Raw genomic sequence first — 24,286 nt, 5'->3', positions numbered from 1 at the left:
GGGTGGGGAGAGACACGTGGAGGGTGGGGAGAGACACGTGGAGGGTGGGGAGAGACACGTGGAGGGTGGGGAGAGACACGTGGAGGGTGGGGAGAGACACGTGTGGAGGGTGAGGAGAGACGTGTGGAGGGTGAGGAGAGACACGTGTGGAGGGTGAGGAGAGACACGTGTGGAGGGTGAGGAGAGACACGTGTGGAGGGTGAGGAGAGACACGTGTGGAGGGTGAGGAGAGACACGTGTGGAGGGTGAGGAGAGACACGTGGAGGGTGAGGAGAGACACGTGGAGGGTGAGGAGAGACGTCTGGAGGGTGAGGAGAGACGTCTGGAGGGTGAGGAGAGACGTCTGGAGGGTGAGGAGAGACGTCTGGAGGGTGAGGAGAGACGTCTGGAGGGTGAGGAGAGACGTCTGGAGGGTGAGGAGAGACGTCTGGAGGGTGAGGAGAGACGTCTGGAGGGTGAGGAGAGACGTCTGGAGGGTGAGGAGAGACGTCTGGAGGGTGAGGAGAGACGTCTGGAGGGTGAGGAGAGACACGTGGAGGGTGAGGAGAGACACGTGGAGGGTGAGGAGAGACACGTGGAGGGTGAGGAGAGACACGTGGAGGGTGAGGAGAGACACGTGGAGGGTGAGGAGAGACACGTGGAGGGTGAGGAGAGACACGTGGAGGGTGAGGAGAGACACGTGGAGGGTGAGGAGAGACACGTGGAGGGTGAGGAGAGACACGTGGAGGGTGAGGAGAGACACGTGGAGGGTGAGGAGAGACACGTGGAGGGTGAGGAGAGACACGTGGAGGGTGAGGAGAGACACGTGGAGGGTGAGGAGAGACACGTGGAGGGTGAGGAGAGACACGTGGAGGGTGAGGAGAGACGTGGAGGGTGAGGAGAGACGTGGAGGGTGAGGAGAGACATGGAGGGTGAGGAGAGACACATGGAGGGTGAGGAGAGACACATGGAGGGTGAGGAGAGACACATGGAGGGTGAGGAGAGACACATGGAGGGTGAGGAGAGACACATGGAGGGTGAGGAGAGACACATGGAGGGTGAGGTGGAGGGTGAGGAGAGACGGAGGTGGAGGGTGAGGAGAGACGGAGGTGGAGGGTGAGGAGAGACGGAGGTGGAGGGTGAGGAGAGATGGAGGTGGAGGGTGAGGAGAGACGGAGGTGGAGGGTGAGGAGAGACGGAGGTGGAGGGTGAGGAGAGACGGAGGTGGAGGGTGAGGAGAGACGGAGGTGGAGGGTGAGGAGAGACGGAGGTGGAGGGTGAGGAGAGACGGAGGTGGAGGTTGAGGAGAGACGGAGGTGGAGGTTGAGGAGAGACGGAGGTGGAGGGTGAGGAGAGACGGAGGTGGAGGGTGAGGAGAGACACGTGGAGGGTGAGGAGAGACACGTGGAGGGTGAGGAGAGACACGTGGAGGGTGAGGAGAGACACGTGGAGGGTGAGGAGAGACGTGGAGGGTGAGGAGAGACATGGAGGGTGAGGAGAGAGACATGGAGGGTGAGGAGAGACACATGGAGGGTGAGGAGAGACACATGGAGGGTGAGGAGAGACACATGGAGGGTGAGGAGAGACACATGGAGGGTGAGGAGAGACACATGGAGGGTGAGGTGGAGGGTGAGGAGAGACACATGGAGGGTGAGGTGGAGGGTGAGGAGAGACGGAGGTGGAGGGTGAGGAGAGACGGAGGTGGAGGGTGAGGAGAGACGGAGGTGGAGGGTGAGGAGAGACGGAGGTGGAGGGTGAGGAGAGACGGAGGTGGAGGGTGAGGAGAGACGGAGGTGGAGGGTGAGGAGAGACGGAGGTGGAGGGTGAGGAGAGATGGAGGTGGAGGTTGAGGAGAGACGGAGGTGGAGGGTGAGGAGAGACCGAGGTGGAGGGTGAGGAGAGACCGAGGTGGAGGGTGAGGAGAGACAGAGGTGGAGGGTGAGGAGAGACAGAGGTGGAGGGTGAGGAGAGACAGAGGTGGAGGGTGAGGAGAGACCAAGGTGGAGGGTGAGGAGAGACCAAGGTGGAGGGTGAGGAGAGACCAAGGTGGAGGGTGAGGAGAGACCGAGGTGGAGGGTAAGGAGAGACCGAGGTGGAGGGTAAGGAGAGACTGAGTTGGAAGGGAATCAGAAGTGGAGGAGAGAGAGAGGTGGAGGGTGATGAGAGAGAGGTGGAGGGTGAGGAGAGACAGTGGTGGAGTGGGGCGGGAGGGGAGGATATCACTATTACTTCCTCTCCTAGTGTAAGGCAACGCCCCCACCCCACAGGCACTGTCGGGGCCGAGAGCAGATCACTGTTCGCATCAGCCGTCACCCGAGACCGCTCCGTACTTCTTGGTAAATAGAGGTTCACTATCTGTTGATAATGGGATTCACTTGGGCTGACTTACCTCCTCCACCCCCAGGGCCAACACTGAGAAGGCATCAGAGACCTGGTGCTGCCTATGCTGCAGTACTGCGAGAGAGAGGGATGGGGGGCGGGCAGAGGAAGAGGAGTGGGGTTAGAGAAGGGATAGGTGGGGAGAGAAAGAGGAGAGAAGGGACAGAGACAGAAAAGGAGCAAAAAAAGAATTAGAGAGAGTAAAGAGGAGAGTTGGGAAAAATGAAAACATTACGAGAGAACATGTAGCAAAGAGGTGGAGAGAGAAGATGCAAGAGAGTAAGGACGCAGCCAATAGATAGGGCAGAGACAAAAAGAATCGAAACAATACAAAAGTATTTTCCAAACTCGTAAATAACCACGGGCCAAACAACTGATCTGCAATGAAGCATCCAAATCCGGTATATCATGACGTTAACCATGCAATAAAAAATACATTAAAATTTTTTTTTTAAAAAAACACCTAAAAACACGTATACACCATGTTGACCCTTTTCCATGCAACTTATTCTAAAACGCCATTCTCATTCATACATTCACAGCCAACCTGTTCACAACAGTGACAGAAAATGTGGTATTAGTGTTACATTTTTGTTTACATCCATACCCGTTCACTTATGCAATTAAAGGATTCATGACCACACGGTTAAACAAAACGTACTGATTGGCCTTGCCGTGAAGGAGAAACACGTGTTGACACACACTCCCGATCGGTGAAACGTTCACCCCACTTTCTCGAAATTGAAACCAGTGCATGTGTCCGACGAACTTCCTGACGCTTATCTGAATGCACAAGTGGCAGAAGATAGTCCCCATCTTGCAACAACACAATTAAAGGGAGGCATGTCTGTCTCTCCCCACTGCCACATGTCTCTGAGTCTTACTGTCTCATGCGAGATCTCCCTCTAGGAGACAGCTGACACCGACTCTTCCTCTGAGACAGTACGGGAGATGCATGTGTGTGCATAGTGTGTGTGTCTATATGTATATATCTGTGTGTGTATGCATGTGTGTGTGTTTGTATGTGTATATGTTTGTGTATGCATGTGTGTGTTGGTGTGCAAGTATGGGTGTGTCATTGTGTTCATTTGTCTTCATGGATGTGTACACATATGTTTGTGTGTATACCTATGTCTGTGTATGCATGTTTGTGTGTATGTATATGTGTTTGAGTATGTTGGTGTGCGTGCTTGTTTATATGTGTATGTGGGTTTGGTGTGTTGGTGTGCATGTATATGCATGTCTGTGCGTGTTTGTATATGTTCATGTGTGTGTAAATGCATGTGTGTATATAGTTGTGTATGCATGTGATCAGAGGGAAGAGTGCACGTGAGGGCAAAGAGGAAAACATGCAGGGAAGAGTATGTGAGGGCAGAGAGAAAAATACAGAGGGAAAAGCACGTGAGGGCAGAGAGAAAAATACAGAGGGAAGAGTCCATGTGACGGAGGAGAGAAAAATAGAGAGGGAAGAGCTCATGTGAGAGCAAAGCAAAAAAAATACAGAGGGTAGGGCGCATGTTAGACCAGAGATGAAAAACAGAGGGAAGAGAGCATGTGAGAGCAGAGAGAAAAATATAGAGAGGGGCAGAGAAAAAAATACAGAGCGAAGAGCACATGTGAGAGCATAGAGAAAAAATGCAGAGGGAAGAGTACATGTGAGGGAAGAGAGACAAATACAGAGGGAATAGCATGTGTGAGGAAAGAGAAAAATAGAGAGGGAAAAGCACATGTGAGGGCAGAGTGAAAATACAGAGGGAATAGCACATGTGAGACCAGAGAGAAAAACAGAGGGAAGAGCATATGTGAGGTCTAGACGCCTTACACAATTGGCGCCCTGAGCAGCATTTCCTTTTCATGCCCTGGCACAATCAATCTTACATTCTATGTCACGTCACTCAGGAGTACAACCTCAAATGCTAAACACTGACCAATGAAATTACGTGGCGAAACACCAGCCTATTCAGTGTCATGGACCCCAGGGCAAGTAAGTAAATGACCCCCCCAATCTCCTCAATATGCTAGTTATATTAAATACACGAATTATCAGCATTCGTGGGCCCTGGTGCCACTGCACCTGCTGCACCAATTGAAGAAACGCCCCTGGGCAAAGGTACACAAACAAGGAATCAATGACTGCCAACCTACCGGAACCACTGCAAAATGATAAAATAAAAATACTTTCCACAGAACATTTACGATGAATGCATAGAAGCGCTGCCATTATAGCATTATTAATAGAAGATCGTTGCTACACGTTTGTTTTTGAAGTGTCGAATTCTAACCTGGAGAGTGAGGATGGTATATTTTAGGAGGGCTGAAGAGGCGCATGGCGTGGGATCGCGCTAGCATGCATCACAGCTCACAAACCTCGGACACATTAGGGGAAGCGGAATGTACAACATACAGAAAGTATGTGCATCACCACGTCGTTACAAAATTGCAGAAACCTGATGCTTTGGTTAAAACATGGCCACAATGTTATCAACTACTTCAGAAGAAAAGATGGCCGAATGGGAAACGTGTGGAAGGAGAGGAGTTTTCTTGTTTGAGAACAAGGCTGTAAGATTACGACGACATTTAAAAGTCAATTGCTTCACTTAAGGCGAGAGTTTATTATTAAAGTAAATTAAAGGGAGTGGACAAAAATAACCGGTTCCTAGTCGGGAAAGATGGGTCTAATGAAGCAAAGGTGACCCAAACAAGATGGACTTACAAAGGGATTTAAGGACAGTGAAAAGGAATCGAGCAGAGCATCAAAGGGCTGGGTGAGAAGGGAGGGGGGAATACAAGGGTCAAAACGGCGAAAGTGAAAGTAATCGAGCAGAGCATCAAAGGGCTGGGTGAGAAGGGAGGGGGGAATGCAAGGGTCAAAGCGGCGAAAGTGAAAGTAATCGAGCAGAGCATCAAAGGGCTGGGTGAGAAGGGAGGGGGGAATGCAAGGAGCAGCTGTGCACTTGCACGCCATCGTTCACTCAAGCCCTAGGCCAGCAAAACCATGTGGGTAGCACTTTCGAAAGCCCACTTACAAAATGTTTCAAAGAGACAGCTTTCGCTGTCTCAGCGAGACCTAAAAAGCATTGGGGAATCTTACAACTGGACCTAGTATTAGCAAAAATCATGGGTGAAATCCCAAATGTGACGTATCGCAGGGCAAAAAGTATTGGAGATAAAATCATACACAGCCATTTTAAAGCGACACCAACAACAACATGGCTACAGAGAGTAGGCTTTTGGCCATGTAAACAATGTAAGGCGTGCAAAATTGCAACTCTCAAGCGAGAGCTGGATATCCAAAAGTGCACCAAATGGAAGATTAAGCAACACTTAACATGCAAAAGCAACTTTGTAATCTACATGGTGGAGTGCCCATGCAAATTATGCTACATTGGAAGTACAATCTTTGAAGTCAAGAAAAGAATTCTCGAGCACATTCGAGCCCCCGAACACAAGGATCGCTCAAATGCAATTGCAAAGCATATGGAAAAAGAACATAACAGCCAGTGGGAATGCTTAAAATACTGGGCCCTGGAACAAATCCCACAGTCTGAAAGGGGAGGCAATCGCGAGAAAGTCTTGTGACAAAAAGAATCCAGACATATAGTAACATTTAGAACTTTGGATCCTAAAGGCCTCAACCAGGATGAAGAACTCTATGTACACCTCTAAAACCATTTAGGGAAATCAAATCAAGATAAGAAAGTGAAAGAAAAGGAATGTATGATGAACATCTAACAAAGAAAAAGTTCATAAAATCACTCACTAGAGAGTTGTAAAAATGGAATAAAAGATTGAAAAGAAAATAGATTATGAGCGAGCAATGAAAATGAAAAATTATTGGTACCAGAACCATAATGAAAAAGGAAACTATCAAGAACTGCTCACTAGAGAGCGATAATCATATAAAGCTACAAAAACGGACATAACAGCATAAGTGGCTAAAAGAACAATGACTAAAAAGTAAATTGTTCTATAAAATAACACCACACGAGCACATTTGTAACACACTGTAAAAACTGCATTTTTGCTGGTTTTATTAAAAATGTATACTACATCACCCACAATGCACCTCAAAATAACAGGAAGTAACTGTGTGCAGAAAGAAATAAAAGACGCCTTTTCTCTGTAACACATTATCCCGTGATCAAGGTCCAAGTGACTGGACCGAAAGGCATAGGGCATGGCAAACATCTAATAAATCCGCCTTAATCCTGAAAAATGAGTGAGTGCGTTCTTCTCTCTTGCTGCAAAGCAAAACTGTCCTGATACATACCGGCGTGGATCTGCCGGAAAGAAATGCACCGCCCTCAAATTGCTGGGCTGGGCCGACACACACACGCCGACACACACACACACACACACACGCCGACACACACACACACACGCCGACACACACACACGCCGACACACACGAACAGTTTATACATTTGGATAACATTTTTACCTTAGTTCTAGAAAATCCTCTTTCATTGATCCATAATGTGGTGCTGCAAACTGGCAGTCAAAAGGTTTGTGCTGTAGCGAGTTTGGATCTACTTGTCCAATGGACATATAAAACATTCCTGACTGAGCCTCTTACTTCCCTGAGAACTCAAACATGGGGAGATCCAAAAGCAAATACTTTGATACCTATTGACCACTGAGGGCCAGCTCACTGTTGAGGCACCACGTAATGTTGAGGAGGCCTAATGAATGGATGGGCGTCACAGAACTGTTAGAAGTAAAATCACCATTTTGACTTCAACCACATTACTCTCCAACTATTAGCATCATGGATGAAAAAGTTGAAAGCAAGATTTATTCCAACTATGTAGGACTCCACATATTCGAGGGTCTGTTTCCTAGGGAAGTCTCTCCTTCAGTGGCTGAAATGTCCAACTTTCCTTCACCAAGATCATCCCATTATTCTGCACAACATGCATTGCTCTCAGCTCCGCTTTCACCTTCAGCCTCACATCATCAGACCAGTCACTAGAACTCCATAGTGACAAGGAACTCAGCAGAGGGGTATCTGATCATTGGGCAAATGTTTCTGCTCATCTGAGTTACCAGGTGCATCGGATTTAAAACATCAGTTATCTAGAAATTTATTGAATCTCTAGACAGGAGCCCAAATTAAGAAGTAGATTATTCTGTAACAGTGCGGTAGACCACCAGGATTATCCAGCATAATCTAATCTCAAACTAAGCTAGCTCAATTCAGTTTAGCCATATTGTTGAGGGGACACATTTCTTCAATTTCCCCCATCTAGAAAAACCTCCACACCACCAAGACACAGCTCATCACGGTCTGCAAAAATTTAGGGCAAGTACAGGCCCTTCACATTATAGGATACCAAAGATCTTTAAATCGGATGGAGGGGCATGAGGGACCAGTATTTAGGTTAAATCTAGATGGTGCCTACTATAGCCCCCAAGTGTACTCCTGTCATTGTAAATTAGTTGTGGTACTATACAGATTAGAAAATAACTAGACGAAGATGAATTTAGAAAATTCAAGGTTTTATTTAAAAACAGACCAATAAAATAACGTCCTTGGATAAACAGTTTTAACAGAGTGGCAACAGATTTGAATGTTCGATTAACCCAACTCGAAACATACATTTTTCAAATTACCTTGTCCAAAGTGCCTTCACATTTCATAGTTTTCAATTTTATCCAATCATGAAATGTTGGAAAACTGCAGTAAGTATGTTCAACAACAATTAATGAACATAATGACGTCAACTAAAATGCCCCAAATATTACAACGGATTAACATAACCTATACAAACAGAATTATGCAAAAAGAGCTTTTAATATCAATTTTGATCGTTAGGTTAAAACGAGCATTTATCTCCTATTACCGCTTTATTAGATTTTCATACTATGATAACTTATGCATAAATCTTAAAACTGCGATAGTCATAAGTACCAATTACTTGCGGTGGGGGAAAAAAAAGCAGAGAAATGATTTGTTAACTACGTCCACAGGTTAGTATTTTGAGGAATAAAAAAAGTGGGGCAACGAGTTACTTAAAAGGAAGTGTTTCAATAGGACTTATAACTGATGAAATCAATAAAAAGCAGATAGTTCAAAACTGTAAAGGCTCCTCCCTCAGCTCCCACTGACCTTTACAAAAGCAGTAATCTGGAAGACCAGTACAACTGAGCTTGTTTAGAACAAAAATATTTTTGTACCTACTTTACAAGTTCTAAATTACTGTGTCTCACAGCAACGTACTTCCTGAAACATTTAATGTGTTCCTCAAGGAAACATGTTGAATGGTTGATCATGTGGCCCAAATATGTCGAAGGACATGCAGTGTATTTACACAGCCTCCTAACAAACTGAGCAGGAATGAACAAACCACTGTAGTAATAAGGCCCACAATATGTCAACATCTTGTTCAAGTAAACATCGAACATTTATAGCTGCAAAGGGATTTGCAAGTGGCACTCTTGCCCTCGTCAGACACATTAAAAATCGTTGCAAATATTTCGGTGTACAAAGGCTTGTTCAGGACTCCCTATTAATATGCAAAGTTTACCAAACACAAAATTCCCTAGCTAAGAAATGGAGTAATTTTGGGAAAATCGTATTCTTATATATGCCAGTTTATTATGACTTTACTTATACAAGGTTGAATTCAGCCAGGTCAACTTGTTCTGCGGAATCAGTGTTTTATGCAGTTTCGGTAGAAACCGTGTATAACTAAATAAGAAAAGAAACGTGATACAGCAGAACATCTGAAAATGACTTGTTTTAAAATCATGCATGTCGAGGCTGCACATGTATTGGTATAATAAAATTAGTGACTTTAAAACAGGAAAATGGCATGGAAGTAAGAATAGCAAGAGTTAATATTTACAATAAAGACTCAGTTTTGAGAAAAACAAAGCTAGCACCACAATGTTTTGCACTAAAGTGCTAAAGGAGGTAACTTATTCCCTGCAGGGCGAGTGCTATTTCTGACATGTATTGCAATGTGTAAATTCCATTATTTATTGAGATGCCATTTGGTTCATTCGTCTACAGAAAATGCATTCCTTCTAGTTTATACACGTTTAACTAACATTCGAATTAATGAACTATACATAATGTTACATAGTTTACAATTTATGAAAAAGATGCTTGAAAGAGTATTTACAAACTCACCTTGAATGTAAGGTGAGATGCTAAGAGTCAGTTAAGACATGTCATGTTACACCTGGTCATGGTCCGTGTGAGCTCAATTAGGAAGAAAAGTACAAAATAAAAAAACATCGAAATGACAGCACTTGTTTCCAACGAAATATCTCGTCTCCTCCGGCTGTCATGCGAAACCATATTTTCCAAAGCACGTTTGGGTGGACCGCTGTATTATTTGTACTATGTTCCTTTGTGGTGGCTGCAATGTACAACACCTGTTCCCTTTTCTTCCGACAGAATTGTAGGCTTGTGTCCCTTCTGCTACGTCCCACTGGTCAGCCATTGCCACTTCTCTTCAATGATAACCACAGGGAATTGTCCATTTTCCCAACACGCTATAAATCAGGAAAACGACTGGGGTCCTCTTTGTAATCTTCGGGTACCGTAAAGATGGATGCATCAAATTCATCATAGCGGAACTCTTGAAAAGTCACTGTGGCAGTGATGGTTGGAAACACGGGGATGTCTAAACGGATTGCAAAAGAAAGTGAAAGCATTAGAGAAGGACTCCAAAACCAGGAATCAGGCTATCGTGTAAACGAACAAGCGAGCAGGACAAACTCTTTAAAAAATAACATTAAGCACAATAACGTTAAGATTAGACAGGAAGAGGAAGTGAGGGAGGGCCTACTGTGCACATTGCGGCTCCATATACCTTTAATTAATAATATATTGCAATGTGACATTGCGCTGCACCTCTCGAACACAGTTTGTTTACCTCATACGGCTAAACGTCAATTTACAGGAGAAAAAAGATACTACCAATGGGTATTCATCCTCCGGACCAGGCACTCAAAACGCCATCAATCCATAACCAGAATTTACCAATGCAACTTTATTGACAACACAGTGGTTGATGCAGAGCAAAGCTTCGGACACACCAGTCCCAATCTGTTTTGGCACAATGCTACCATTCTCAGCAGAGTAACTTGTTGGTTTCTCTAAGGCTGACAATGTCATGTATACAATCTTTCCGAATGCTTGTGCATCCGTACTTTTCCCCTATTATTTCGTTTTTTAGTGGCATTTCTCTACATCATTCTCATTTCTGGGGTCTACTAGATTTTTTACGGGGGTAACTACTTACTCTATAGCTACGTAAAAACCAGTAATGGACATAGGTGCACCTGCCTGGGCCCACATCAAATGGGAGGTAGGACGTGCCTAAAATATAAATTAGAATGCAGACAGATACTTGGAGTCAGTGCACTGCTGCCCATGTTGGGTGATTGGACGAAGAAGAGTGCAATTCCCTCTATGGAACTTTTTACCACATGAACATTTCTGCCAAAGATTTGGAATTTATCAATGGCTACCAGTGTTCTAAAAATAAAACCCCTTTGTTGTCCCAGAAAGGACCACAGACACAGAGGAGACTCCAAAGCATTGGTGTTTGTTAATAATCGGGCTTGAGATGACAAACCAACCACAACCTTTCCGAAAGTGCACGTGCCAGGTTTTACATCTATAAGTTTTGGCTTAAGCATGTCTCACAAGGACTTATTTGAGGCCTGGCCCTACTTATATTATCAATCCTTCGCAAGATGCTCCAGAGTGGTCACACTGCAAGACGTCATAAATGTTACGAGCCCTCGAGCCCCGACAGAGAAAATAAAAACACCACTATCCTTACAGCCCAAAAATGGCAGGGAACACATTGACTGGCTGCATCCGACTTACTATTCAAAAGAAGGGGTTTGAGAGGATTTTTGACGGACACTTCTTTCCCTAAACATCAAATGCAATCCGCAGTAGGTATATTGGAACCCAGAACAACCACAGACTAGGCAAAAAGGAACCCTCAAGGGTTATAATAACATAAGAAGTAAGATGTTCAAAGCAGGGGGTTAGTAGGGAGGACATGCAACTTAAAATTGTTTGTGGTAAAGGCAACCACACGTGAAGAACCTGTACCTACATTTGATTGTATTGGAACTTTGAGGAATGTTTTCTCTCTACATTGTAATGCCTCCCTGCATAATGCCTATGCTTAATAAAAATAATTTTGTCCAAAAAAAAGGAACGCTCATGTACACCCTTTTGTGGCTGTCCCTGCATGTAGCTGAACAGGCAAATGTGCAAAGCAGGTTCCAGTCCTTTCTGTCGGTCAGAACGCAGGGAAGACAAGTCGTACCTCAACATGCAAGTGAGGCTTATAGCACTGCAATCAGGAGGCAGCTGAATATAGCAGAATAAATAACTTAGGGACTGAAGTCGAGTAATTATCTTGCAATCTCTTTTGTGCAAATGGGGGAACATACTATTTGATACATACATTACTTTGATTAAGTATTAGGATTATAAAATGTGCCTTCTTTTGCAGGGCACGTTTTTGCTAGCCATTTGACTGCACACTTTAGTCCGGCTAACCTTTTAGTGTACATATCTTGGAGTCAACATCTGCTGTTACCTGGCCTATTGGAGCCTCCTTAGTATATTTTGATAATCAGTAGTGACAATTAGGCTGGCAGGAGTGCATAGCGGACCCTTAGTTGAGATTTATTTTGCCCTCCTCCTTTCCCTCTCGATTTCAATTCAAACATGTAACATCCTTATTTGGACGTCATGGCTAGGGGTATGACAAGGTATAATAGTGCGCTATATGAACTGTCTTTTAATGGATTGCAAATACACTGTTGGATATCAATTGTATTTTAATGTTTTTCTTTTATTGAACTTTTATGGTCTATTTACTTAGATCAAATAAAGTTTGCTCTGACTCTAGTCCTGCTTACCAGCTGTAAAGTGCTCTCCTATCTAAACCTGTTTGAATTAGCCCACCCCTAATTGGCAGACTTAATTTACTTGTATGTCCCTAGCATATGGTACCACATGTACCTAGGGCCGGTAAATTAAATGCTACTAATGGGCTGCAGCACTCATTATGCCACCCACAAAAGTAGTACTGTAAAACATGTCTCCAGGCCAGTCACTACAGCAAGGGGAGAGGAGTTGGCCTAATGGCTAGGGCGGTCAACCTCGAATCTGGGGAACTGGGTTCGAGTCTCGGCAATGACGCTGAACATCCTGTGATTCTGGGCAAATCACTTAGTCTCCCCGTGCCTAACAAAAATGAATGTGTCCTCATGTAATGCAACTGGTGCTATGTAAAGCGCTCTGATACCCGATTCGGGTCTAGTTTGCGCTATATAAAACTGTAAAAAAAAATAATAAAAAAGGGGTGCAGTTTTAAGGCTGCCATTTCAACCTGGCAAAAAAAGTCTTTTACCAAGCCTAAATATTTCTGTTAGATAATAAGTCACCCCTAACAAGGGTTCTGAATGCCCATAGGGCAGGTCACATGGTATTTAAAAAGTAGGACATGTATATTTAATGTTTTACTGGTCATGGCAGTGAAAAACCTCTAAAGGTGGCAAGGCTAGCTCTCCCATAGGTTAACACTGGCCTACACTACTGCATTTAATAGGTGCTAAATTCAGTATAGTAGTAATTTAAATTCCAATTTAACGGGCAAGTTGTATTTTATATCACTATTTTGGAAATTATGCTTTTACAAAGTTGTCATTTTTCTGCCTAAACAAAAGGCTTTCCTGCCACCAAAGTCCAGCTGTAACTGGACTCCTGTTAGCTCCCCTGGGGTTAGATGTGTATTGCTACCAGACCGGGGACAATGGGCTCTAAGTGTGGGGTAGAGTGGAGGTACCCCTACCCTGAAAGGATGGCCTGGGGGCTATGCTCAGACCCCTAACTGAGCTTCTAAGAATGCCTACCTTGTCACTGGCAGCTTTCACCTAGGCCTGCCTCCCCTTTGTTTCTCTCATCAGGCAGGTGCCAAACCTCGTGGGGGTAGAGAAACTGACCAAAACTGGTGTAAGGGGTGGACCAAGGTTTGCCCTCCACCCTTAGGATAGCAATGGGCAATAAAGGTGGACGCCACAGATCCCTCCTCAGACGACTACTGGTCATGTAAATAATCTGAAACCTGAAGAAGACTGGACCCCAGAAGTGACTCCAAGGGGCAGTTGGCTAATCTCCTATTTACGTTATAGGTACACAACAAGCTTCTAGAGGTCTCTCTCCTACAGTTGCCCAGCTGACTAGTTCCAACTGGACCTGCACTGGACACGACTCCCGGCTTGTCGTGTTATTACTGGATGTGGGTATCGAGCACAGCTGTGTGCGAGAGCTGTTCATTGTTGCCTATGTTGTTATTCCTCACGCATGGAGTGGACACTGACTAGGGCTCGGTTTGCAATGTGTCAGTTGCCGTCCGATCACCGGCCAGGAGGTCGCTTCATGTTGTGGGTGGAACCACAGCAATAAACTCTCTCTTAAATCAAGCCAGACCGACCTTCGTGTATATTTCACCTGGCAACAAAGATGGGATGCTGGTTTCCACCCACCCTGTGCACCCAAGCGGAACAGAGGCGATCAGCTGACTTCTGGAGCGAATCGTTGGAGAATTCAGAAGAAGTAGGATGAACTGAATCCTTCGGGTCGTGAGCGGACGAACCGTGGACGTGATTCCAATCAGAGGCGTGTTCCTGAGGCCACTCTTTTCTACATTTTTCAGTGGTTTGGAAACAAGCTGGACGGCTCGAGCGTTCTTCCTCAAGCACACTGCAGACATCATCCTGCGCACAACGAGACTGGCTCGTCACCGGACACGTGCCGCCTGACGTCAGATGTAACGTGTCGGCCATATTGGATTGGGCAGATTTGGTTACAGCGTCAGTGCAAGTATGCGCGAACAAGCGTGTGCCTGACAATTTTAACGCAGTATCCTCGACATTGCAGCAAAGGCCGCCGCTTTGCTTCCTGCGGCTAGCAGCCAGGTTCCTATGCTGTTGATGCATCCTGGGAGGAGAGAGATGTCATTTCGTCATGGTCGTATTGCATAATCCTTCACCGCTTTATCCATTAAGCTTGTGAGCCATCACTGGAGGTGAGGTGTGTCAAGTTGGTCTGGTGGGGAGGGTGCAGCACAATGTTTTTTTTTTACTGTGGCCATTTAAGACTCTACTTGATGAGACTTACGTATTTTGGGGTACTATCCTTTCATCTACGTGGCTGTGTTTAGGAGAAGCATTTAAGACTCACGTTTATTTGGTTTCTTCACATAATGAACTGTTTGCCTTTTTTGGGGGGTGGAACTAGTTAGTCAAATGTAGTTAACTCTTCAGTTTTAAAGGCAAGGGGGAAGGCGTTGTAGTGTTATTACTAGATGTGGGTATCGCGCACAGCTGTGCGCGAGACCTGTTCATTGTTGCCTATGCTGTTATTCCTTGAATGTATTTCGCGCATGGAGTGGACAATGACCAAGGTTCGGTTTGCATTGTGTCAGTTGCCGTCCGATCACCGGACCAGGAGGTCGCTTCATGTTGTGGAAGGAACCACAGCAATAAACTTCATTCCTAAATCAATCCAGACTCAACTTTGTGCATATTTCAACCCCCAAGTTGTGCCCCTCCATGACACTTAGCTGGTGTTAAAATGTACTCCTCCTGTCCCCAAACTGCAAGAAGTGGGACTTGGAAACCTTTTGCCAAGTTTCTGCCTGGGGAGCTGAAAGACTAGGATCACCGCCAAATCCCCAACCTTCAAATCGTCGGTCTACCCGGGCTTGCTGGTTTGCCCTGCCGAAGGATATCTGACTTTCAGAAAAGTTTTCAAGTTCAAATGAAGAGGGCTTCATCAGGACTGATGCCGAGAAGCATCCGATTGACACTGGAGCTTTACTGGGCATAGACTCCAGACTTCTCCCGTTCTGAGCTTTCCTGCCTCAGCAGACGACAGCTCCAGGACCCCGCACCTCAACAGCTCCCAGTCGAGTCTCACTTCAGATCCAGCTTGCCCCACCGATTTGTCAAGGACTGCTTTTTCGCCATGAAAATGTAAAAGTCAGAAGGTAAACTTTTCACTGGAACCTGGTGCTTGTATCTAACTTGCGCTCCATTGTAGTCAGCCATTATTTTTGACTTTGATCTGGTCTAGCGTGACCAGATAACAGTGGTTGTAGCTTGTGGCACTATTTTGTTATTTACACTTAAACATTTTTTGAACTCCAGTTCTACTTAGAGAATTTTTGTCATTTTGGTGACATTCTAATTATTAAAATATTGTCTATTTTATAAAATGATTTGGGTCTTTTCTTGTGTTGCACTTTCACTTTATTACTGTTTGAGTACTACATAAATACTTTAGCTATTGTCTTGGAAGTAAGCCGGACTGCTTTGTGCCAAGCTAACAGAGGGTTAAGCACAGGTTTATTTAGTTAATTTTTTTATTCACCCTGGTAAGGATTGTGATCATTTTATAAGGTGGGTTCTCACCCCCTCAAATAACACTTCCGTTTTTTTACAGCACCTTTAGTTGTATAATCTCATATGACACTATATGAATTGCCATTGCATTCCAGTCAGTGACCGGCAACATGGAACCCATGAATTAAAGCTAGAAAACAGGCGAGTAGGGGTGAGCAAAATGTTTTGCAGAAAATCCAACAAGGTGTAATCCACCTTTTTCCTTTTTTAGTTAGATGTACAGAACATATTTAATGCTTTAGCAGAAGAAGGATCATTTTACTTACCCTGTAAGCTTCTGTTCTTGGCATGTTGAGCGGTAGATTCACATGCTTTGCATATTACTGCCATCCAGTGTTGGGGCCGGATGTTTGCAGTTGTTTGAAAGAGTGCTTTTAGCACTGCATCTCCTATATTAGCCTGCTGACGTGCTAACTCATCCACACAATAATGTTTTGTAAATGTGTATGGTGTAGACCATGTAGCTGCCTTACATTAAGTCAGCTATGGAAATGTTGCCTAAAAAGGCCATAGATGCTCCTATTTTGTGAGTAGAATGTGCTCTAGGAGGAAATGTTAAAGTTCTTTTAGCTTTAACAAGTTTGAATACATTTGACAATCCACCTCGAAATGCCGGATTTTGAGATAGGTTTTCCTTTATGAGGTGGAGCAAAAGCAATAAAAAGCTGTTTTGTGAAAACCTTTTGTCCTATCAACGTAGTATAATAATGCTCTTTTGAGATCAAGTGTGTGTAGAGTTCTTTCTGCTACTGAATCAGGTTGAGGAAAACACACGTAACTCAACTGATTGGTTAATATGAAAAGCAGAGACAAACTTTGGAAGAAATTTTTGATTTGTACGAAGCTGAAGGAAAATGCTACTTACCAGTATGCATCTGTTATTGGCATGTAGAGCTGCAGAGTTGTACACTGAGCATAAATCGCAATCTGGTGTTGGGCTTGGATGCTTGCACTTTGTTGTTGTCTTGGAAGAGTCTTTTGTAGCCACAAGATAGGTGACTCCTCCCTTGGACGATAGTGCGCATGGGCATCGACTCCATCCTCAGATTGTTTTTCACCATGATGGGAAATGGAGTCAGTAAGAAATAAAATGATGTCCATTTGAATGTATCTAATTAAGATAGTACTGGAACAGATACAGGTTCCGGGGAGGCTGGTGGGCGTGTACAACTCTGCAGCTCTACATACCAAGAACAGATGCATACTGGTAAGGAGCATTTTCCGTTTGAGGCATATGAGCTGCAGATTCTACACTGTGCATAGACTGTACAGCAGTGTCTCCCTTAGCGGTGGTCACCTGTATCTGTTAGTGGTTTGAAAAAGTGTTTTAAGAACAGCTTGGCCTACGGAAGCCTGTTGCTTAGCCTGCACGTCAACACAATAGTGTTTGGTGAAGGTGTGAGGTGTAGACCATGTTGCTGCTTTACAGATGTCATCTAAGGGAATGTTCCCTAAGAATGCTATGGAAGCCCCTAGTTTGCGTGTTGTGTGCTCTAGAAGGAATTGTTAATGTGCGTTTAGCCTTCTGGTAGTATATTTGAATGCATTTTACTATCCACCGAGCGATCCCAGCTTTGGAGATGGGGTTACCTTTATGAGGTAGTGAGAAGGCTACAAGCAGTTGTTTTGTCTTTCTAAAGGGCTTAGTTCTGTCAATGTAATAAAGTAGGGCTCTTTTGACGTCCAGTGTGTGAAGAGCTCTCTCTGCTACAGAGTCTGGGTTTTGGAAAAACACCGGTAACTCAACTGATTTGCGAATATGAAAAGCAGAGATTACTTTGGGAAGGAATTTTGGATTTGTTCTAAGAACCACCTTGTTACGATGTATTTGTAAGAATGGTTCTCGTATGGTTAAAGCCTGGATCTCACTTACTCTCCTGAGAGAGGTAACTGCAACAAGGCAAGCTACTTTCCATGTGAGGAACTGCAGTTCACATTTGTGTAGAGGTTCAAATGGGGGACCCATGAGCCTGGTAAGAACATTGTTTAAATTCCACACGGGAGAGGGTGGCAGTCTGGGGGGGGGGGGGAGGGGTATGGGGGGGGGGGGAGTTATCCTTTTAAGGCCGTCCATAAATGCTTTAATTGCAGGTACTCTAAATAGTGACAAGTGTTGTCTGTTTTGTAAATAAGCGGCAAGTGCCGCTATGTGTAATCTTATGGATGAATATGCTAGATTACAGCTTTGTAAGTGTAGTAAATAGCAAATGATGTCCTGGATTGAAGAATCCAGCTGATCGATGTTATTGTTATTGCACTATATGACAAATCTTTTCCATTTTGCTGCATAACAAGCTCTAGTAGTAGGGCGTCTGGCTTGTTTAATGATGTTCATACAGTTTGGTGGAAGGTTAAGATAACCGAACACTAGGAATTCAGGAGCCAGATCGCTAGATTCAGTTGACCTGGATCGGGGTGCCTTGTGTCCCCATGGTTCTGCGTTAGCAACGTTGGGGAGAGACGTAGTTTTTGGTGTGGAACTACTGAAAGTTCCAGTAGTGTTGTGAACAACAGTTGCCGTGCCCATGTGGGAGCTGCCAGGATCATCCTGAGAGACTGTTGTCTGAGCTTGCGTACTACTAGGGGAATCAGTGGGAGTGGCGGAAAAAACGTACACAAATTTGCCTGACCAGTTCATCCATATCGCATTGCCTTTGGACAACGGCTGTGGAAACCTGGCGGCGAAGAATGTGCATTTTGCATTTGCGTGTGTGGCGAACAGATCTAGGTCTGGTTGACCCCACATTTGGAAAAATGGTTGAAGAACTTGGGGATGAAGTTCCCATTCGTGTAAGTTGTCCTTGAGCCTGGTTCCACTGACGTGCTAGGCATTCTTGTAAGGGGCGCATCTGAAGTCTTGCATGAGGTACGATAAAAATTCAAGAGGCCATCATTCCTATGAGTTGTATGAATACCCTTGCTGGGAGGGAATGCTGTGGCTGAAATGTGGTGATTAGTGTTTGTATACTGGTTATTCTGGCTGGATTGGGATATGCCAGAGCTCTGGAGGTGTCCAATGTGGCCCCTAGGTACTGATGTATGTGTCAGGGCTGAAGATGTAACTTGGTGTATTTTACTGTGAATCCCAAGTGGTGTAGCAGCTGGATGGTTTGATGAGTGTGATGAACACACTGGTTGAATGACTTGGCTTTTATCAGCCAGTCGTCGAGGTATGGAAAGACATGGATTTGTTGTCCTCAAGTGTGCTGCTACTACTGCAAGGCACTTTGTGAACACCCTGGGTGCGGTGGTCACCCCGAATGGAAGGACTTTGAACTGATATTCATTTTGGACGGACAAAACTCTTAGATATTTCCTGTGAGCAGGGTGTACGGGAATGTGGAAGTAGGCATCCTTGAGGTCCAGTGTGGCAAGGAAGTTGCCTTGTTGAAGTAGTGGGAGGACCTGTTGAAGAGTGATCATGTGAAAATTATCTGACTGTATGTAGAGATTGAGGGGTCTGAGTTTGAGTATTGGCCCTAGGGTGCCGTCCTATTTGGAGATTAGGAAATACATTGAGTACACCCCTGTTCCCTGATGCTGTAAGGAACTAGTTCTATTGCCTGCTTTTGAAGCAGTGAGAGAACCTCTTGTTTTAAGAGTGTGAGATTCTCTGTGGACATTGGACGCTGTTTGGGTGGTATGGTGGGTGGGGTTGCTGTAAGTTCCAGGCAGTAACCATACTGGATAATTTGTCTTACCCACTTGTCTGTAGTGATGGAATTCCAGACAGGTAGGATCTGTGATAGTCTCCCTCCAACCAGGGTGGAATGGTCTGGGGGGAGTGGAGGGAAGTCACTGTTTATTAGTGGGGAAGGCGCGAGTGTTAATGTTACCTCGGCCTCTCCCTTTGTTATTATTTCCCCTGTATCCGCCTCTAAAATATCCTCTGTTGGGTAATGTTTGCATGGTGTTTTTGTAGGAAAAAGAGACGGGTCTGTACCGATATTTTTGGATGCTCCTCTATAGAAGGAGCAACGAAAGGAACCACGTGTGGATGGAGACTGTAATGCCCCCATGGATTTAGCAGTCTCCGTGTCCTTTTTAATCTTCTCTAGAGTGGTGTCTACAGCCGGTCCAAAAAGTTGTTCTTGATTGAACGGCTGATTGAGGATAGTTGTCTTCTGAAGCTTGTTTTCGGTCACGACTGGGGCCAGCAGGCGAAGTCTTGAGCAGAGCCTTCATTTTTTCAGGTGGAGTTGGGGTAGGGGCAATTGTACTCACTCGTTGACTAGGAGTGATGTGGTCGTCTGAGTCAGTCGTCTGCTTTGGACACGATTTCCAGGTCCTCAGAATCCTCCTCCGGGACATAAGGCCTTCATCGAAGATGTCCACCGGTACCGGAGCTGCTTGCTGCGCCATGATGTGTCGTCGGGTCCGGCGATCACAGATGGTCTTTTTGGATCTAAAAGAGGCGCAGGCCTGGCAATTGTTCTCTTCGTGCTCAAGCGAAAGACACAGGTTACAGACCTTGTGTGGGTCACTGTGTGGGAATTTAGCTCCACACTGTGGGAATTTTATTAATTGGAGTCCTTTCCATTAACTGTAGGCCCGAAAGGTGTCGATAGGCCCACAGCCCGCGTCGACTGGAATCGAGCAGTTGAGGTGATCGAAAACAATACTGTCGAGTTTTAGATAGTTTGCGCATCGAAAAGGTTTGGAGAATATGGTGCCGAACCGGAGCGCAGAAGTTACATCCGAACCCGATGGCGGAAAAAAACCAATCTGAAGATGGAGTCGATGCCCATGCGCACTATCGTCCAAGGGAGGAGTCACCTATCTCGTAACTACAAAAGACTCTTCCAAGACAACAACAAAGTGCAAGCATTCGAGCCCAATACCAGATGGCGATCTATACACAGTGTACAATCTGCAGCTCATATGCCTTGAACAGAAAAGTTCTTCTAAGATTTATGCCTGTGACTCACTAACACACCTTAGTGAAGGGATAGCCATTGTGAAGGTATCTTTCCATGAAAGAAATTGTAGTGAACAATTGTGTAATGGTTCGAAATGTAGATCCATAAGTCTTGTAAGAACAATGTTAATGTTCCAGACAGGTGCAGGTGGTACTCGGAGTATTATTTTAAGGCCTTCCATAAAGGCTTTGATCACAGGCACTTTGAATAAAGATAAATGTTGCCTGTTCTGAAGATATGCAGCTACTGCTGCAAGGTGTAGTCGAATTGATGTGTAGGATAAACCTACGCGTTGTAGATGCAAACCATAAATAATATTTTGTATGGCTGCATGTAGTGGATCGATTGAATTAGTACAATATACAACATCTTTTCCAGTTTGCTGCATAACATGCTCTAGTGGTAGGTCTTGCTTCTTTAACAATTGCCATACAATCTGGTGGCAAGTTTTGATAACCAAACTCTAGGACTTCAGGAGCCGAAACGCAAGGTTGAGGTGTTTGGGATTCTGATTTCTCCATGGTTGTGTGAGAGAAAATTTGATGTTACGAGAGCCTTCTGATGTGGGACCACTGAAAATTCCAACAGTGTTGTGAACCATGGCGGACACACCCATTTGGTAGCTATGAAAATCAGTGTAAAAGATGTCTGTCTGCATGAGTTTCCAGCCCAGAAACAGAAGGAGAGGAAGAGGCGGAAAAGTGTAAGCAAATATCCCTGACCAGTTCATCTATAGGGCATTGCCTTTGGATAGAGGGTGTGGGAACCTGGAGCACAGTATGGGCATTTTAAGTTCTGTGCTGTGGCAAAGAGGTCTGTTTGTGGAAATCCCCATTTTTGAAAGTACGGAAGGAGAATTTGTGGGTGAAGGTCCCATTCGTGTATTTGTTGTTTCTTTCTGCTGAGGAGATCTGCCAAGATTTTGTCTGTGCCTGGAAGGTACTTTGCTAGTAGATGGATTTTTTGATGAATTGACCAATGCCAATTGGCCTGAGAGAGGTGTGACAGTTGTAGAGATTATGCCCCCCTGTTTTTGTATATAGTACATTGTTGTCATATTATCCGTCCGGATTAAGACAACTTTGTTTTCCAGGTGACGCTGGTTGAACTGCTTGCTACTCTAGGTAGTTGATGACCCTGAACTGTTAAGTGTTGTCAAATTTTGAAATTTTCGTGTGTTCCACCACTGCAGAGAGCGATGAGTGCCACTGCCTACCACCACTAGATCCGTCAGCTTACCCTGTGATTGATTCCACTGACGTGCTAAGCATTCTTGTAGAGGGCGCATGTTTAGTCGTGTATGAGGCCATCATCCCTTGTTACTGCTTGAAGGTTCTGGCTGAGAGATCGTGGTTGACTTCAAACTGTCGTAACACTGTCTGTAAATTCTGAATCCTGGCTGCATTGGGATATGCTAGAGCTATGTGAGTGCTTAAGCTGGCTTCTAGATATGGTTGTGTTTGATTGGGTTGAAGATGGGATTTTTGTATATTGATTGTGAATGCACACAGTTGAGATGTGAGTTGGCTATTATGAGCCAATCGTCTAAGTAGGGGAAGACATGTATTTGTTGTAGTCTTAGATGTGCCGCTACTACTGCTAGGCACCTGGTCAACACTCTAGGTGCAGTTGGTACTCCAAACGGAAGCACTCTGAACTGATAATGATTTTTCCCCCATCACATATCTGAGATATTTGCGATGTGCTGGGTGGATGCATATTTGAAAGTATTCGCCCTTTAGGTCTAGCCTTGACATAAAATCGCTTTTCTGCAAAAGTGGAATTACTTGTTGTAGAGTGACCATGTGAAAGTGTTCTGATAATATGTATAGGTTTAGAGGTCCGAGATCCAATATTGGTCTTAATGAACCATCTTTTTGGGGTATTAGGAAGTATAGTGAATATACTCTAGTTCCTTGTAAGGGGACGAGTTATATAGCTCCTTTTGTCAGAAGAGCTTCTACTTCTTGTTGGAGTATATATTTGTGTTCCAAAGACTGTTTGTGAATACGAGGGGAGATGTTGGGAGGGTTGATTGGGAGTTCCAGGCAGTAACCATGTTGGATAACATCCAATACCCATTTGTCTGTTATCGACTGCAAAATGGGTAGAATCTGATGTAATGTAATCTTCCCCCTACAGGTGATGAATGTTCGGGGGAGGGGGTTGATATCTAGTCACTGTTTGTTAGTAGAGGGTGGGGTAGGTGATGGTGTACCTCTACATTTTCCTTTGAAGTGGTTACCTTTATATCCACCTCTATAAAATCCTCTAGAGAAGGAAGACTGTGCTTGTGCTTTAGATGACTATGAAGATGTGGAGGCATCTGAGGTGTTACTTTTGAAGCCCCCTTTGTAGAAGGAGCGATAAAAGGAACCTCTATTGGACTGCGACTGACAGACACCCATTGATTTTGCCACTTCTGGGTCTTTTTTTCTTTTCTAGTGATTGGTCTATCTGAGGTCAAAAAAGGTGTTCTATGTCAAATGGTGCATTAAGTATAGTTTGTTGAACCTCTGATTTGAAACCGGAAATTCGGAGCCATACATTCCTTCTTAACAGAATGCTGGTATTGAGGCCTCTAGGTGCAGTATCTGCAGCATCTGAAGCACATCTAAAGGATGAATTGGAAATAAGCTTGCCTGCCTGCCTGCACTATTTCTTGGCCTATTTTCCTGTGTTCTTCTGGAAGATATTGTAATAATTCTTCTGTCTCATCCCAATGTGCCCGATCATAGCCATCGCCAATGATTTTGTGAATTGAGGAGCTACTCTTTCCAGAAGCATTTATTAATTTTGATTCCTTATCAGGAGGTGCTTCTCCTGAGCTCTGTGAATTAGCTCTTTTACGTGCGTTTGAAACTACTATGGCATCCAAAGGCAATTGACCCTTAATAAAGACAGGGTCAGATGGAGGGGCTTTATATTTTTTATCGACTCTAGAAGTTGAAGTACGTGACCTAACAGGATCCTTAAAAGGAATATGCTACTTACCAGTATGCATCTGTTCTTGGCATGTAGAGCTGCAGAGTTGTACACTTAGCATAGGTCGCCATCTGGTGTTGGGCCCGGATGTTTGCAGTTTGTTTTTCTTCTTGGACAGTCTTTGGAAGTCACGAGTTTGGTGACTCCTCCTTCGGTCCGTACTGCGCATGGGCTTCGGCTCCATCCTCAGATTGTTTTTCGCCAACAGGGAAATGATGGAGCGTAGTAATAACAGTGAGAAACCCATGTGTTGTATCTAAATAAGATGTACTGGAACGGATACAGGTAGCCGGGGAGGCGGGTGGGCGTGTACAACTCTGCAGCTCTACATGCCAAGAACAGATGCATACTGGTAAGTAGCATATTCCGTTCGAGGCATATGAGCTGCAGATTGTACACTTAGCATAGATTATATAGCAGTACCCAACCTTAGCGGCGACCACCGGTATCCGTTGCAGCTGTTTGAAAAAGTGTCTTTAGTACAGCCTGGCCCACCCTAGCTTGCTGCTTGGAATGCACATCTACACAGTAGTGTTTTGTGAAGGTGTGCGGTGTAGACCATGTGGCTGCCT

The 24,286-nt window shown here is 44.7% G+C and overlaps 1 protein-coding gene across 1 annotated transcript in view; it reads right to left on the bottom strand.

Moving 5' to 3' along the window:
• Positions 1–7,840: 7,840 nt before the first annotated feature.
• The window catches only part of ANKRD13C (ankyrin repeat domain 13C), a 388,883-nt gene continuing 372,437 nt past the window's right edge, over positions 7,841–24,286 (bottom strand). The window contains exon 13 of the mRNA XM_085602287.1: positions 7,841–9,992. Within this exon, the coding sequence (XP_085458413.1) occupies positions 9,862–9,992 (131 nt within the window). The 3' untranslated portion in view covers positions 7,841–9,861. The remainder of the gene's footprint in view (positions 9,993–24,286) is intronic.

Source organism: Triturus cristatus, chromosome 4_2, assembly GCF_964204655.1.
Source record: "Triturus cristatus chromosome 4_2, aTriCri1.1, whole genome shotgun sequence".
NCBI lineage: Eukaryota > Metazoa > Chordata > Amphibia > Caudata > Salamandridae > Triturus > Triturus cristatus.
Note: the sequence above shows the minus strand (reverse complement) of the source record. Positions and strands in the feature narration are given on the sequence as shown.